At 38.5% G+C, this 18728-nt stretch overlaps 1 protein-coding gene across 9 annotated transcripts in view; it reads left to right on the forward strand.

The window, feature by feature from the left end:
• Positions 1 to 18728, forward strand: part of Ankhd1 (ankyrin repeat and KH domain containing 1) — a 111906-nt gene that overhangs the window by 11927 nt on the left and 81251 nt on the right. For 8 of the 9 annotated variants that reach the window (XM_051163284.1, XM_051163287.1, XM_051163286.1 and 5 more), the window contains exons 2-7: positions 450 to 600; positions 4633 to 4789; positions 8845 to 8992; positions 10087 to 10234; positions 16229 to 16462; positions 18616 to 18710. In XM_051163284.1, coding sequence (XP_051019241.1) covers positions 450 to 600; positions 4633 to 4789; positions 8845 to 8992; positions 10087 to 10234; positions 16229 to 16462; positions 18616 to 18710 — 933 coding nt within the window. The remainder of the gene's footprint in view (positions 1 to 449; positions 601 to 4632; positions 4790 to 8844; positions 8993 to 10086; positions 10235 to 16228; positions 16463 to 18615; positions 18711 to 18728) is intronic. The other variant, XM_051163285.1, reaches the window with a different exon arrangement.

Below are 18728 nucleotides of genomic sequence, written 5' to 3' on the forward strand. Positions count from 1 at the left end.
GGAGTCTTTTCGAGACAGGGTTTCTCTGTGTAGCTTTGCCTGTCCTAGTCACTTTGGAGACTAGGCTGGCCTTGAACTCACAGCGATCCACCTGCCTCTGCCTCCTGAGTGCTGAGATTAAAGGTGTGCGCTACCATGCCCGGCTGCATATATGGATCTTTTAAAAATTTTTATTTTTATTTCATTTTTTTGTGTATATGAATTTTTATGCTCTGTGCTAGGAATATAAAGATACAGTGCTCTCCAAGAAAATTAATTTGTCTGCATTATACCTGTCAGCATGCTTGAAGATTAACAGAGACTGCTCCTTCAAAGTTCTATTCTCGTAGCTCATGTTTATATAATATTCTGGCTATGATTAAATTTCAAATAATACTGACTTAGATTATAGTTATTATAACCATTCTGGCATCAGTTTCATCATTATTCTGTCTTTAATTCATCAACAGGTTGAATCATTTATTTTGGACCAAGAAGATTTGGATAATCCAGTCCTTAAAACATCAGAGATATTCTTATCAAGTACAGCAGAAGGAGCAGATTTACGTACAGTGGATCCAGAGACCCAAGCAAGGCTGGAAGCATTGCTAGAAGCAGCGGGTACTCTTTTTTACTTTTTCTTTAAAAGTAGATCTCATCAGACTGATCTATGTGAAGAGACCCTGTCTCACAACAACAATAAAAATTAAAGGTCTCTCTAAGATGCCATACATGATTATTTCAGGAATATTTGACACCCCAAATGTACAGTCTCTGTGATTAAAAAAAAAAATTTATTTATTTATTTATTGTATATAAGTGGGCATCAGATCACATTACAGATGGTTGTGAGTCACCATGTGGTTGCTGGGAATTGAACTCAGGACCCCTGGATGAGCAGTCAATGCTCTTAACCACTGAGTCATCTCACTCCCCTCCCCGACCCCCCCATGATTTTTTTTTCTTAAAAGTTCACATTCTATATTTTAATTCTTGATTGAATGCAATGAATAGATTTTTTTACTCAGCTCAAATATTTTTCAGGTAGTAAAGATAACTAGTTACCAAGGAAAATATCAGGTGCATAAAAATATAGCAGTTAAGTGTAGCTTGTCAAAGTTTTATTGTATTTGAGCTGATTCAGAAACCTCTAATGTTTACTTATTCATTTTAATTGATGTTTACTTAATTATAAATAGATATTTTATTTTTAAATGAGTACAAACTTAGAATAAAATATATCAGGCTGTGCTAAACTACTGGTTTTTAAAGTATAAGCAAAGAAAATCCGTGATAGGCTAATGTGGTAGCTCACACCTATACTAGTCCTCTTTGTTGCCTATATAGCCTAGGCTACATAGTGATTTCCAAGCTACCTAGAGCTACATTTTGAGACTCTCTGTCTTTAAAAAACTGATTCAAGGGCTGGAGAGATGGCTCAGCATCTAAGAGCACTGGCTGTTCTTCCAGAGAACTTGGGTTCAATTCCCAGAGTTCATATGGTGACTCACAGATACACATAAAAATGAGATACTTGCTGGGCGTGGTGGCGCACGCCTTTAATCCCAGCACTTGGGAGGCAGAGGCAGGCGGATCACCATGAGTTCAAGGCCAGCCTGGTCTACAAAGTGAGTCCAGGATGGCCAAGGTTACACAGAGAAACCCTGTCTCGAAAAACAAAAAATACAAAACAACAATAACAAATACCTATACACACAAACAGCTGATCTAAATATAGGAGAGATAAACTTTTTCACTAGGTGGTGTGGTGTACAGGTGTAAGGGAAGCTGAGGCACACAGGTTGTGAGTTTCAAGTTGTAGACCATTTTAAAAAAGAAAGCACTTACACAGTGTTTTCTAAAAATAATATATACTTATTATTTTATAACATACAGTCTGCTCATTATTTATTATACAGTTTCCATTGCACTGTAATTAAAGCCTTTTATCTTCTCTAAAATACAGAAATCTAGAGCAGGGTGTGGCAGCACAAGCCTCTACCCCTATCACCTGGGACTCTGCTGAGGCTAGAGGATTGCCTCAGACTCAAGACTAGTTTAGCTCCATAGCAAGACTTTGTCTCACAAAAACAAGACAAAAGAAGGAATTTGAGCCAAGTGTTGGGGTGCATGCTTACAAATCTGTCACTTGGGACGCAGAGGCCGAAAGATTATTACATATCTGTGGCCACTCTGGCCTGTAAAGTGAAATTCTGTCATTTACTTCTCTTTTTCCCCTTGACTGTATGTGTGTGTAGGTAGGTATGGGGCTCAGCCCTGTACTTGCACACCTGGGAGCCTAAAGTGACAGGATCAGGGGTCAAAGGCCAGCCGTGGCTACATACTGACCCTATCTCAAAACAAATTTTTAAAGAAATGGATAAAGATAAATAAATTTATTGGTTATTTAATTTTAATTTTTATTATGTTTGGTGTGTGCGTGTGTGCATGCACGTGCATATGTATATGTGTGGGTGATTGTGCCACATCATGAGTTTGGAAGTCAAAGGACAACGTTCAGGAGTTAGTTTTCTCCTCTTACCTTGTAGGTCACTGAGGTTGAATTCAGGTCTTCATGCTTGGCAGCAGGTGATTTTACTTGATGAGCCATCTCATTTCTCATATGTTTTATTTTTAAAATAGTACATGTAAAAATAAAATAAAATAGTACACGTAGGCAGAATACTGCATACATAATAAATAAATAAATAAATAGATAGATAAATAAATAAATCTTTAAAATAGTACATAAAGCCAGGCATGGTAGCACATGCCTTTAATCCCAGTACTTAGGAGGCAGGTAGATCTCTAAGTTTGAGGATACCCTGAGTTCCAGGGCAGCCAAGACCACATAGAGAGACCTTGTTCCAAAAAAACAAAACAAAACAAAACTCAAGTAAATAGATAGCCAGAACTAGAGAGACCTCAAATAAATAAATAAATAAATAAATATAATAAAAATGGTAGCTACACATTAGATGTCATACTTTTTCCTTTTATTACATGTTAGCTAGCCTTGTGTTATAAACCTGTAATCTTAGTCTGGCATGGTGGCGCATGCCTTTAATTCCAGCACCTGGGAGGCAGAAGCAAGTAGATCACTGTGAGTTTGAGACCAGCCTCATCTACAAAGTGAGTCCAGGAAAGCTGGGACAATCACACAGAGAAACCCTGTCTCGAAAAGCAAAACAAAACAAAACCCTCTAACCTTAGGAGTTGTAGGCAGAAGGAGTTCAGACCATGAAAATATAAAAACCAGGGAATAAAGACTATTAGAATGCTGCAAATTAAAAATTAAAAAAAAAAAAAAATCCCCCCCACCCCCCGACAGGGTTTCTCTGTGTAGCCTTGGCCATCCTAGATTCACTTTATAGACCAGGCTGGCCTCGAATTCACAGTGATCCACCTGCCTCTGCCTCCCAGGTGGTGACATTAAAGGTGTGCATTACCACACCCAGCTACCAAAATAAAAAAATTGTAAAGCACATAAATTAACTCAGCTCCCTAGTACTACTAGGTATGTGTTAAATGCCTATGATCTCAGTACTCAGGAAATTCAAGGCAAGAGAGTCAGAGTTCAAGACCAGCCTGGGTTATGTAGTAAGTCTAGATCTTAAACAAACAAAACGAAAAATGAGGTGTTGGATAGATGTCTCCGTGGTTAAGAGTGCTTGCTATGCAAGCATGGGACTTTAGTTTGGCTCCCACAACCATGTAAAAAGTTAGGTGTGATAGGCTTAAGCTTGTAACTTGGGTGCTTTAGGGGAGGCAGACGAGATTCCCTGGGGCTTACTGCTATCAGCCTAATTCCTGGTTTAGTGAAAGACTGAATTTAGAAGGACTACGGTAGAGAGTTCTAGAGCAAGACATGTGATACCCTTCTCTGGCCTACACAAAAGCATGTGCATCCACACACAGCGTGCATACACTTTATAACATACACTATACTCCCGTGTGCATACATGTACAAACATACGAAACAATAATAAAGATCGGAAGCCAAAACCTCAAACTATACTGTTAAGTAGAGATTCAGAAAGATTGCTAATAGCCTTTTAATATATATCAAAGGAAGGAAAATTTATATTTTACCTATTAGTGACTAGCAAAAAGATATAAAGGAAATTGTTTAGCCTATCAATAAAATTACATGCATTCTTTGGGTGTTGCATAGTTTGGTTTTTCATTTATGGTGTCTGTCAGACTCAACTTAATTTAAAATGTTATCCCAGAAGATAAGTGGGCATTTCGCCAAAAGGGGGGAAATGTTGGATTATTTATTATGATCAATTACAGGGTCTCTCCTTCATTACTACTGAAAACAGAATGGGCAAAGGTCCTGTACTAGAGATTTATTGATATGGCAGTTTCAAATAAAATAGTACTCATTTGGCATAATAAGGGTCATATTAAATCAAATTCAGGATTAGGTATAGGAAAAACTATTGTGTACATTATAAAGATGGAAATACTAAGACATGGGTGGTTCCGTGGCTTTGACATTAGTGATGGAACTGAAGTCAACCTTATTTATCTGCTGTCAGTTTCATATATGGGGACTGTGTTGTTCTTTAACATATATAATGGTGCTTAAAATATAATTTCAATCTTCACTCTTGCTTTTTCTTTCCCTGCATTACTTCATTGACTAAGGAATTGGCAAGTTGTCAACTGCTGATGGTAAAGCTTTTGCAGATCCTGAAGTACTCCGGAGACTGACGTCCTCAGTTAGCTGTGCGCTGGACGAAGCTGCTGCTGCACTGACACGGATGAGAGCAGAGAACACGCACAGCACAGGACAAGTGGATACGTATGTGTTCAGTACCTTGCTAGTATTAAATGTTTTCTTGAAAAACATGAGCCAAGTGGGCATTTGAAAGGATATTTTAAGTGGGTATATGAATGTGTACATATTATACAAATATAAAAATTGATAGTTTTATTCATTTTTGTGTTTTTTTGAAACAGAGTCTACATAGCCTTGGCTGTTCTGGAACTCACTATAGACCAGGCTAGCTGGAATTCAGAGATCCGACTGCCTCTGTTTTCCAAGTGCCAAGTACTGGGATTAAAGGCATTTGTGCTTCTGCTGTGCAACCCCCTGCAAACAACAAAAAGCAACCTGCATTGACCAGGAAATGTTTGCTTTGATTTTTTTGAGAAAGAGTCTCACCTGGCTAGTCTGGAATGCTTTATGTATCTTGGAACATGCCAGATAGACAAGGCTGGACTCAAACTTACAGAGATCCACCTGTCTCTGCCTCCTGAGTTCTGGGATTAAAAATATAGACCACTCAGTTGGGTACTGGCTTTATTTTTGAGACAGGCTCTTACTCTCTAGCTGAGGCAGCCCTTGAGTTCTCAACAGTCCTGCCTCAGCTTTCTTAAGTGCTGGTGTTAAGTGTTTGTCATCATACCTGGCTTTGCGTTCACTCCCTATTAAACATTTTTGTGGGTGTTCAGTATGAGAAATCCAAACTGAATAAGACCTAATTCCTACTTGGAAATAAGTTACATACTCTAAAGGTTACAGTAAGTCTAACCTGACTACTTGAGTAGTCATAAATGAGATGAATGGATTACTTACTCAATAATCTAGTTGCTGGTTGTTTAATTATTGTCTGTGGAATATGAGTATCACATCAGAGTTTCTTTGAAGTATGTAGTCTTAGGCTATTTGTGGAGGCGTATGTCTAATATTTGGCACTCTGGAGGTAGAGGCAGGAGGATCAGCAGTTTGAGGCCAGCTGTGGCTACATGTCTGCACTTACAAAGGTCCTGAGTTCAATTCCCAGCAATCACATCACCATATATACCCTCTAATGCCCTCTTCTGGTATGCAAGTGTACATGCAGATAGAGCACTCATACATAAAATAAATAAATAAAATAAAAAGAGGAGGAAGAGGAGGAGAAGAAGAAACTCAGATTATAACCCAGATGTACTGAATCAAATCTGCATTTTAATAGGCAGTATGGATAGACTTGTGGATTTAAGTTAGCTATGCTGGTGTACCTGTAATCTTGGCACTTGTGCTACTAAAATGGGACAATTGATGTGAGTTCAAGGCTAGCCTGGGCTAAATGGTGACTTGAGGACTGCCTAGACTGTAGTATGAGGCTCTTGTCTTGTTTTTGTTTTGTTTTGTTTTGCTTTTGTTATTTTTCCCCAGACATGGTTTCTCTGTATAGCCTTGGCTGTCCTGGACTCGCTTTGTAGACTAGGCTGGCCTTGAACTCACAGCGATCCGCCTGCCTCTGCGTCCCAAGTGCTTTTATTAAAGGCATGTGCCACCATGCTCAACTTGAGACTTGTCTTAAAAGAACGGAAAAGTAAAATAAAATAAATTCATGGATTCAATTAGTTATTTTACAGCAATTTTTTAAAAAAACCAAGATAAGACTTTTGCCATAGGTAAAGTTTTAAAATATCTTTTTTGTGAATCAGTCTGGTAGTAGCCTTTAAAAGCTTATCTACCTAATACTTCAAAAGACATTTTTTTTACAAAGGAAAAGAAATTACCTTTGTAAAAGATCAGTTAATCCAACTTATTTAGGAAGCAGATCTCTTGAGTTCAAGGACAGCCTGATCTATATGATGAATCCTAGGACAACCAGGGGCATATAGTGAGACCCTGTCTCAAAGAACCACAGGCCAGTTATTTGGACTCACCATGTGTGGCTTTTATACAGTCTGTTACAGTAGTGTCTGTTAACATGAGTAGTAGAGCCAAAAATGAGATGTCAAAGGTTAATGCTTTGAGAAAAGCTAAGCTTTAACCCACACCAAAAATACCAACAGAAAAAAGATAGTCCCTTTGTACTACACAGTTACATTTTTAACACTTAAAGCTGAAAAACAAAACTCTAAACAGGGTGACACTGTAATTTTATGTATGATAGTATTACTTTATGTGTGAGAATTCTTGCTACATGTGTATGTTTCCATCATGTATATGCCTGGTGATAAGTACCTTGGGCTGGGGGTGGCGGCTCACGCCTATAATCCCAGCACTCAGAGGAGGCAGAGACAGGTGGATCACTGTGAATTCAAGGCCAGCCTGGTCTACAAAGTGAGCCCAGAACCGCAAAGGTTACACAGAGAAACCCTGTCTCCAAAACCAAAACCAAAACCAAACAAAACAAAAGAGTACTAGGTCCTTTGTAGTTGACATTACAGATGGTCGTAAACTCATGTGCTCAGAACTGAACCCAGGTCTTCTGCACAAGCAGCAAGTTTTCTTAACCACTGAGCCATCTCTCTTTTTGTTGATGTTTTAGAGTTTGAAATTAATGTCTGGCCCAGGAAGATGACTCAAGTAGTAAAAGGTCTTACTGCCAAGCTTAGCAATCTAGGATTGATTCCTGGGACCCCTCCATTGAAAGGAGCAAATACACTCATGAGCTGTCCTTTGACCTTTACATACTTGTGCTGTGACAGAGGTGTACACACACGTACACACAATTAAAGAAATGTTTCCTTTAAAAAGGCAATGATTCACCCCAAGAGCCTGTTCTCTGCTGAGGAGCCCCCTGCAGAGCTAGTGCTGACGTTTTTACTGCTGCTGTTGTGCGAGTCTGCTGTCTAAATGTGATTTTGGGTAAACTATTTCTTTCAAATTAAGCTGATACAAAACTTTCAAAATCAGGCCGGGCATGGTAGCACATGCCTTTAATCCCAGCACTCGGGAGGCAGAGGCAGACTGATCACTGTGAGTTCGAGGCCAGCCTGGTCTATCTACAAAGTGAGCCCAGGACAGCCAAGGCTACACAGAGGAACCCTGTCTCAAACACCACCACCACCACCACCACCACCACCACCACCACCAAACCAAAACAAAAATACTTTCAAAATCTTAAATCTAAAATGTTACAGTGGTATGTGTCTTTAGTTCCAGTACTAGGGAAGCTGAGGCAGGGAAGCTTGGAAGCTTGGGTTCAAAGGTAGCCTGGGTTACATAGCGAGTTCCAGGCCACCCAGGGCCGTGAGGAGAGGGCTGTGTAGAGAGAGACTCTGTCTTTTTAAAAATATTGCTCAATTATTTTTTCTAGGACCCCAAGTATTGTATTTAAAAAAGAATATTCATGTTTTGTAAGCTTGAGGTTTCAAAGAATGAAGGCCAGTGAGGCTTGGAACTCGGCTGTCAGGCTCGGCAGCACTTTCCTTTCCCTGTTCAGCCATCTTGCTGGCCTTCAATCACTTTGTGCCTAGCTGGGTATGGTCAAATGTGAGCATAATCCCAGCATTACGCAGAGTTTGGGGAACTTTTGGGCTACATTAGATCTGTATCAGTCAACAAACACGGTTACTTTAGTTCTAGACTCTAAAACCTACGAGTGATTCTGTTAGTTGCCTCTCAGCCTGTAAGCTTTGAGGACTGCAGATATAAAAACAGTTTACGAGATAGATTTTGAAAAATAATAACAGCAGTTGTTGGGGGACAGTGGTTGGGAAAGCAGTGGAGAAAGAGAATCAACTGAAATAAAGTATATATGAAAATCTGATAATGAAACCCATACTGTATATAGTTTTTAAAAAAATAAAAAAAGGGCAGAAGGTACAGGGCAGGGGTGCTTGCTGCTCTCACAGAGGACCTGGGTTTGGTTCCCAGAACTCTCATGTCAGCTTACAATTGTCTATAACTCCTATAATAGTAATAAAAAAAGGTTAGCTATTTTCAATTTTGTGTTTTTGCCTGGTTGAAGTTTGTATATAATTACAGTTGTAAACAGGATGTTTGGCATATAAAATATTCATGCCAGTTTATCTAAGTGCATTTTTATATGTCTAACTCCAGTGTAATTTTGTATGATAGGATCATGAGTCTTTTTATATCAGTTAATTTTGTGTAATGTTTGATTTCAGTCGCAGTCTGGCAGAAGCTTGTTCAGATGGAGATGTGAATGCTGTTCGTAAATTGCTAGATGAAGGCAGAAGTGTAAATGAACATACAGAAGAAGGAGAAAGCCTGCTGTGTTTGGCTTGTTCAGCAGGATATTATGAACTAGCGCAAGTAAGCAGGAATAATCCTTATAATCTGTATTAATTTTAGTAGTGCTGGGGAATTATCAAATACAGGGCCTTGTGCCTTATCCCTGAGCTACATTCCCAGCCCCACAATAATCTTTAGTGTTTAAAGTTGTAGAGGGGCTTCAGTGTTTTAGTTATTTTTATTACTTGTAAGAGAAATTATAGCTCGGTATGGTGGTGGACGCCTTTAATCCCAGCACTTGGGAGACAGAGGCAGGGGGATCACTGTGCGTTCCAGGCCAGCCTGGTCTACAAAGTGAGGCCAGGCCAGCCAGGGATATACAGAGAAACCTTGTCTCAAAACAAACAAACAAGCAAACGAACAAACGAACAAAGGAATTATAATTGGAAGCCTCCTCCTCCTTTCCCTTTTAGAAACATACACAGTTCATTTTTTGTGTATCTGTCGCTAGGCTTGGTTTATTTTATGCCATGTATTCAAAAGCTAATCATGTTGAATGATAATCACCTAATAATCATATTTTAAGCTCTTGTTTTTGAAATGTTTCTATACATGTGTTGTATATGTCTGACTATGTGTGGGGTGCATATGTAAGCTAGAATTTGATGTTAGGTATGTCTCTTTTGACCACTCTTCACTTTGTTTTCTAAGATAAGGGTCTCTTACCTTGGTGAACCTGGAGTTAACCAATTTGCTACTCTAGCTAGCCAGCTTGCCTTATAGTTCTGTATCTGCCTCTCAAGTGCAGGGAATGCCAACCCTCACTCAGGTTTTCATGGTAAATTCTATTTACTGAGCCATACTCTCAGTTTTAAACTTGTCTTTTAAGAATAGTATATACACCGGGCGGTGGTGGTACAGGCCTTTAATCCCAGCCTGCCTCTGCCGCCTGAGTGCTGGGATTAAAGGTGAGCGCCACCACCAGCTTCTTAAATGGTATTGTGAAAACATATGATCTGACCTTCATCTGACCCCTAAAAATTGGATTTTCCTAAAAGGTGATTATTTTTACTTATTTCTCTGTCTTAAAACAATCTTCTTAGATTGAATATTTTCTCTTGTAAGTCCTACTTATTAATAGTAAGCAATAACAAACTCTTTGTGTGTTTTTAAAGGTCCTACTAGCTATGCATGCTAATGTTGAAGATAGAGGGAATAAAGGAGATATAACTCCTCTGATGGCAGCTTCCAGTGGAGGCTATTTAGATATTGTGAAATTATTACTACTTCATGATGCAGATGTCAACTCCCAGTCAGCAACAGGTATGTGTCAATTGATCTGAAGGAAAAATTGACTTAAGTTTTTATAACATGATGAGTAAAGATTTCATCATGGGATCATTGGTGAGATGCGCAGTGGGTAAGTCACTTACTTGAGTTTAATTCCCAAGATCCACATGACAGAAGGAGAGAGCCAACTCTTCAAAGCCGATCTCTTACTTTCACATTCAGGCCATGCGCACACATACCCACTTCATGCACATACAAAACAAATAAATGTAATTTAATAAATTAGGTTGCTGGGGAAAATGAATGGAAACTTTCTGAAAATAATCTTGACTTTGATATCTTTACAAGTCTTTGTTATAGTTATTGAGTTATGGTCTCAACTAGTGGACCAGGATGGCCCTTGCCCTAGAAACCCCCCCCCCCCCCCCCGGGGTAAAGCATGCACCACTGAGCTTGCTGAAAAGTCTTTAAGCCAGTGTGCAGGCTTCTTGAGTTTAAGGATAGTCTGGGTTGAGAGTAAAATCCTATTTCCAACAACAGCAAATCTTAAACATGAACTTGGACCAGGCCTAGTGGCACTTGCCTATTATCTTAGCATTAGGAACCTGAGGCAGGAGGATTGCTGTGTTTGAAGCATGCTTTGGATACATAGGGAATTCAAGAAGATTTCTAGTCTGCATATTAAGACCGCATCAAAAACAGTGTGGGTTCTATTAGGTCAAGATGAACAGTTTTCCTGCTACAGTTTCTTTTCTTTTGTCCTGGTGATATATAATACATAAAACAAAAGTTATGAGCTATATCTCCTGTAGTTCTTTACCTCATTTAAGTATAGCTCCTTTGACTTTGAATGTGTTTACCGTGTCAGATTTTTCATTTGTAGTATACTGAATTCATTTATTAATAAGAGAATTCTACCTGTCCTCCACTTCTCCCTCTTTATTTTTTTTAATGCCACAGATTTTAATAGACTGTCTACATACATACACATACGTGTATATATATCTACATACATACATATATTATGATTTAAATTTAGATCTGGGTCTAGGGATGTAGATCAGTTGGTATAGTACATGCCAAGCATGCATGAAACCCTGGGTTAAATTCCCAGCATCACATAAGCCAGATGTCCTAGTTACATTTCTGTTGCTGTGACAAAACCCCATGACCAGAGCAACTTATAAAAGAAAGCATTAAATTGGGTTTATAGTTTGAGAACACTGGAGTCCATGATGGTGGAGCAAAGGCATGGCACAGGAATGGCTGAGAGCTCAAATCTTGATCTCCAAGCAGAAGGCAGAGAGGGAGAGAGAGAACACACAGAGTGGCAGAAGTCTTTTGAAACTCCAAAACCTAGTAATATACCTCCTCCAAGACCATGCCTCCTGATCCTTTTCAAACAATTCCATCAACTGAGGATCATGTATTCAGTCATATGAGCCTTGGGGGACATTCTCATTCAAACCACTGCATTTCACTCTCTGACTCCCAATAATAGGGCTGTGGCCATATAATGCAAAATACATCTAGTCCAAAGTCCTTATGGTCTCCCTCAATCTCAGTACTGTTAAGTCTTTTCTGAGACTCAAGGCCAGTGGTTCTCAACCTGTGGGTTGTGACTCCTTTGAGAACTGAATGACCCTTTCAAAGGGATCGCCTAAGACCACCAGAAAACACAAGTATTTTTATTATGATTTATAACAGTAATAAAATTACAGTTTTGAAGTAGCAATGAAAATAATTTTATTGTTGGGAATCATCATAACACAAGGAACTGTATGAAAGGGTGTAAACATTAGGAAGGTTGAGAACCATTGGTTTAGGCAATTTCTTAATTGTAATCCTTTTAAAATCCAAAGGCAAATTCTATACTTCCAACATACATTGCTACAGACTATGCATTACCATTCCAAAAGGGACAGATGGGGTACAACAAGGAAATACTAGACCAAAACAAGATGGAAACCCAGCAGGGCAAACTCTACTCCATCAAAGGCTTAGATGATTTTTCCTTTCCAGCTTTGTGGCCGGCATCACACTGATTTCTCCTAGGCTAGTTCCACTCTCTGTATGCAGCTGTCAGTAACAGACATCCTATAACTCTGGCCACTGTAATATCTTGGGATCTCCATTGCAATCTAGCTATCACCTTCACAGCTTTATGAAATTGCTTATCGGGCTGGAGAGATGGCTCAGAGGTTAAGAGCATTTGGCTGCTCTTCCAGAGGTCCTGAGTTCAATTCCCGGCAACCACATGGTGGCTTATAACCATCTGTAATGTGATCTAATGCCCTCTTCTGGAGTGCAGGCATACATGCAAATAGAGCATCTTATATAATAAATAAATAAATAAAATCTGAAAGAAGGAAAGAAAATTGCCTCTCAGGGCCTCCATGCAAGGACTCCTCTGTTACTAGTTCTCTCTGTAACCATGGAGGGAGATTCCACAATACCTTTATTCCTGTATCCTTCATGATTCTAAAGCAATAGCCACATGGACAGTACTGCGAAGTTCAGCTGCCTGCTTGGGCTGGAGTCTGGCCCCCTTAAATCACACTTGCAAAGCAGCTTTTGTTTGTTGTTGCTTTGTAGGAACAGAAAATTTCATAAGCCCTTTTATAAATTGGAAGTTTAACTGGGTGGAGACATTTCTATATGGATCAGGCCTCATCTTGATATCCTTATTTATTTCAGTATAAGCCTTGACTCCAACATTACATCCTAGTGCTCTTTTTCTCTTTCACCTGTATAAAAATCTATTCTTGTCCCACTTGCTCATTTTCATTGTAGTCCTGTTTAAGAGTGATTACTAATACAGTGCCATTATTAGGCTGTCTTTAAAATCTCTGACAAAGAAATTAGTCTGTTATTTGTCAGTTTAGCCTCAGGCAAATTCTTAGGACAAAAACAGAAAGCTGACACATTCTTTGCCAAACATATCACTAGCACGGTCCCCAGCCCAGTCACTAATAATTGTTTTTCTCAGAAGCTTCTTGAGCTAGACCTCCATAGTCCACCTTGTTCTCAGCACCGTCTTCCAAGTTCCCACAGCACTCAACTGCTTTTCTAGTCCAAAGTCCCAAACTTTCATATTCCTCCAAAACCCACATGGCCAGGCCTGTCACATCAATAGCCCACTCTTTCTTACCAACTTCCGTATTAGGTAAGATTTCTATTGCTGTAATGAAACACTGTGACCAAGGCGATTATAAGGAAATCGCTTGAACTTACAGTTTCAGAGGGTTAGAGTCCATGATGGCTGAGCAAGGGCATAGTAACAGGAATATCTGACAGCTCATGTCTTGGCGTCCAAGCAGGAGGCAGAAAGAGAAGACTAGAATGGGCACAAGCTTTAAAGCCCACACAGTGACAGACCTCCCACAAAGCCACACTTTCTAATACAAACAGTTCCAGCAGCTGGGGACCACATACTTAAATAGGAACCTATGGGGGCCATTCCTATTTTAGTAGCACATGTCTATAATTCTAGAACTTTCAAGCCTGAAGCAAGAGAAGGATTCTTATGAGTTCTAGGTCAGCCTAGACTACAGAGTAAGAAACTCTGTCATAAAAAAAAAAATTTTTTTTTTTTCTTTTGAAAGTGTTAAGCTGCGTCATGTTGTGAATGTAGGTGTAAGATAGTTGTCTTAGGGCGGAGAAATTGTATGCCATTTAAGATCACATAATGCAGGCTGGAGAGATGGCCCAGTAACCACATGATGTAAATAAGTAAATCTTAAAAAAAAAAAAAAATCACATTCCTCTGTTGCAGAGGACTCAAGATTATTTCTGAATCCTGAGTCAGGTGGCTCACAATCATCTGTAACTGTAGCTCTAGGAGAATCTAACACCTATGCCTCTGCCAGCACCTGCACACATGTGTACATATCCACATTCATACATGCATAATAAAAACAAGTCTTCTAAGAGAAGATACATGAGTCAGGCATGGTGGCCCATGTTTGTAATCCCTGGTCTACAAAGCAAGTCCAGGACAGCCAAGGTTACACAAAGAAACCCTGTCTTGAAAAAAAAAAAAAGAAAGAAAGAAAGAAAAAGAAAAGATATATGTATGGTGGAAAATATATCTAAAGCTGTGAGTTTTGAGTGGCTCTGTTAAAAACATTTAAAAATGGATAGAAATAAAATGTTAAGTGTTCTAAGTTATGGAGTATTCAAAAGAAGGAATAATTTTGAATAATATTTATGCTTGGGAGCTTTGAGACATGGTCTCACTATGTAGCCTTGGCTGGCCTAGAACTCACAATTTAGACTAAGCTGGTCTCAAACTCAGATCCACCTGCCTTGCCTTCTGAGTGCTGGAATGTAGGAAGAAGCCTGGTATATGTTAGGCAGTAGGTATGTGGCAATGGAATTGTAGTATACTCTACAGGTGGCTAATGAAAATACCTCAGTTCCCATTTCCACTCATATTGGAAAAAATAGAAAAATTGAAAAAGATTCATCCTCTCAAGTGATTTCCTAATCAAGTTACTTTTAAAAATGAATTGCTTCATTTGCTTATTTGTGCATACTTTTGCATGAACACATGGAGGCCAGAAGAGACAATCCTGTCACTGTCTGCCTTTGAGATAAGGTCTTTCATTTTCTTAACTAGGCTGATAGTTAGCCTCCTGTCCCCACCTCTCAGAGCTGGTGTTTAAGGCATGTGCAGGACACCACTTCAATTTTGTGATTTTGTGGAAAGTGCTTTTGACCAGTGAGCCATCTCTTCAGCCTTGAATTTAGACTTTTTTTTCCAGTAGGCTATACCTCCTGTATGCCAAAATCATTCAGGGTGATTATTAAAAATATAGGTTTCCAAGCTGATGAGATGGCTCAGCTGGTAAAAGTACTTAGCATTCAAGCCTGATGACCAAGTTGATCCCTAAAACCTACATAAAGATGGGAGGAGAGGACCAGCTCCTAACATTTGACTTCTGACTTGTACATGCATGCATACTACGGTACATACATGGCTGCACTCTCTGACATACAATATTCATAACTAAATAGAGCATTTAAAAAAAAATGCTCCCAGGAGTCTTCCTTCCCAGGAATACCACTCACTGCCTTAAGACTCAGTACAAATGTAGCTGTTTTCTTTTGGGAAAACTAAAGCAAACCAAAACCCAAAATCGGTAGCTGTGGTGATTCATACCTGTAGTTCCAGTGGCGAGTTAGGGGCAAGTCTAGGTCTCAAAGACGGGGCCACCTCAAAAATAAAACAAACAAGAAAAACTGAGCTTTATTGATGACCCATACTGTGGCCTTCATGGTTTAAGTATGCAGCTCTAGAGTTGTGCAATCTAATTTCAGGCTAATTCTGTCACAACTGAAAGATCTATGACGAGGACCTGGGTTCCAGTCTCAGCCCCCAATTTTGGGCTCACAATCCTCTGTAATTCCAATGCCAGAGAATCTAACGCCCCTCTTCTAGCCTCGCGCACCAGCCACACACATGGTGCATGTATATACATGTAGGCAAAACACTCGTAAATAAATAAGATCTAGTGAGATAGTAAGTAAGGTGTCTCTACCTATTTGCAATCTGCTCAGTTTTAAGCAGCCACTATTTTGATTTCTGAATTTAGATTTGCTTTTTCTACACCTTTTATATTGTATAGACAGTTAAAATATATAGCACTTTGTATTGGGCTATTAGAAAATAAAAGACATGCTTTAAATTGATGACAATAAAAAAATAAATAACTTGAGCTGAGGATAATTTTTTACACTTGTGTTCCAGCTACTCATGAAATCGAGATAAGAGAATTGTGAATCCCAGACAAATGTGGGTGATGTGGAAAGACTGTGGGGATGGGGGTGAAAGGAGGGCATGTTTGGCATGTTTGGCATGTTTGAGACCCTGGGTCGAATCTCTAGCACACACAAACAACAAACAGCATACATTTAACTTGAGGTATAGTTGTAGTTTAAGCCAAGGAATTGGAGAGAGGTAACTAGAGCAGTAGCCTGACATCTGTTGTCTCATCATTTTGTACTTTTCTTATTCTTTGTTAGGTAACACTGCACTAACTTATGCCTGTGCCGGAGGATTTATTGACATTGTAAAAGTGCTTCTTAATGAGGGTGCAAATATAGAAGACCATAATGAAAATGGACACACTCCCCTAATGGAAGCAGCCAGTGCAGGTCACGTGGAAGTTGCCAGAGTTCTTCTGGATCACGGTGCAGGCATCAACACTCATTCTAATGAGTTCAAAGAAAGTGCTCTGACACTTGCCTGCTACAAAGGTACTTTTTATGTCTGAATATTTATAATTGTTCTTATAACAACCTCATTTGAGTATTGAGTATTTGGGTTATCTTTATATTCGTTTACTTGAGTATTTGAATTAACTTTATATTTTTCTTGGCGTAACTTTACTTTAAAAGACATAAAGAAAGCCCATTTTAACCTGTATTTTGTGTACTGTCCATATATATATATATATATATATATAAAATTTCAGTTCATTTAACTATGATGTCAACCAAACAGCTTATAGATGTAAGGATTTCCATTATTTAATATGCTTTATTCTATATGATTTTTCCTTTAAAAATTATCGACCGATTATTAATAGAGAGTTGATAAGAGAGTTGAAAAATAAGGTGTACAACAAAGAAAAATTTAAACGACCTGTAATATTACCATCTAAAGGTGAAAAAGCATGTAAACAGTATTTTAGTGTATGTCTAGGTTTTTTAAGTTTAAAAGATAAATATACATATATGTGAAATAAAATGATCACCAGTTTTATAGTCTGTTTATTTAGTAGGTATCATGATTACATGCTCATCTCAATAAATGTTCTTGTAACATAATTTTTTATTATCACATAGTATTTCAGTTAACTTTATAGATTGGTTTGCCTGCGTATATCACAAAACACAATGATTTGTACAAAAGAGGAGCCCAAAAGTAAACTTACTTGTGCTAGTATTGCAATTCAGTTTTGCCACCAGGATCCTTGAGTATTATTTTTCTGTTGTACATCCTAGTATATGGTTTTTGTCCTTAATGTTGTCTGTAGTCCAAATGGCAGCTAGAGCCCAGCAGTCTATACTGTAGGGTGAAGAGGGTAAGAATAAAGTAGCAACTGCCACCCAATTAAGTAAGTTCCTTAAGAAGTCTTTCTAGAAGCTTCACTTTGTAACTCTCACTATATTTTACTTGCTCCCCTGTGCTACAAGGAAGGCAGGAAAATAGTATTTTAAAAGTTAGGCATATTGCCACCTAGATAAAATTGAAGTCCTGTTTCTCAGAAGTAGTAAGAAAGGATGTTGAGTAGGGAAGTCACAATCACTGCCAAATACATGAAATGGATACACCATAATTTCCCATTGTTGGAGACTAATTATTCCATGTTTGCTTGTTTGGTTATTTAAAAACACCGCAATAACATATGTAGACATTTTGGCTAATCCTCTGATTATTTTCTTAGGATAACTTTTGGAAGTGGAATTGCTGGGTCAAAGGGTAGGAACATTGTTAAGGCTCGTTGTACACATTTCCAAACTGCCTTCTGGAAAGGGTAAACCAGTTTACTAGGAGTCCTAGACCCCACTAGGTGTCCGAGAACCCCTCTACCCGCCTCACACCCTCTGCAGTACTAGGCATTCTCAGTCTCTTTACTCTTTGCCATTTTGCTAAAATAATCGTGTCTCATTTAATATCGCCTAAGTTTAATATCCACTTATATGTCTTTTGAACTACTATTTTATATCCTGTACCTATTTTTATACTGGAATATTGGTATTTTTCTTATTGGCTATTAAGTTTTTTTAAATTATTATTAAAAATATCAAGAGGATTGGAATTATTTTTAAATGGAATTGGCTTTGTGTGTCTGCTCATTGTCACAGAAGATTATGGTGATTTTAAAGCTGTGTTTCTAGAAAATATGTTCTAATGTCCTCTGCCTGGCTTTCTGTTTGATTCCAGTGTTTTGATAGTTCATAAAAATTAAATCAGAGAACAAGCATGATTACTTAACTAGAAATATATGCTTTAGAAAGTCAGTCTTTAAAACTTAGATGATGGGCTCAGAAGTTAAGAGCACTGTCTAGTCTTCCAAAGGCCCTGAGTTCACTTCCCAGCAACCACATGGTGGCTCATAATCATCTATACTGAAATCTGGTGTCCTCTTCTGGTGTGCAGGCTTTACACGCAAACAGAATAGTGTATACATAATAAATAAATAAAATCTTAAAAAAAAATTTAGAGAGTATAACCTTATTGACAGTGCATCTACTTGTTTTCAGTTGGCTTTGTAGAATTGTCATTGATTAATTAAATTCAAAATAAAACTTTTTAAGTTGTATATAGACGTTTGAAAATAAAACTCATCAATTTAGTACTCATGCACTTAACTAAAAGTCAATTCTTTAACCTTATTGTTAAGGCCATTTGGATATGGTTCGATTTCTGCTTGAAGCTGGTGCAGATCAAGAGCACAAAACTGATGAGATGCACACTGCCTTAATGGAAGCTTGCATGGTAATTTAATTATTCTCA

The sequence above is a fragment of the Acomys russatus genome, chromosome 20, assembly GCF_903995435.1.
Source record: "Acomys russatus chromosome 20, mAcoRus1.1, whole genome shotgun sequence".
Classification (NCBI taxonomy): domain Eukaryota; kingdom Metazoa; phylum Chordata; class Mammalia; order Rodentia; family Muridae; genus Acomys; species Acomys russatus.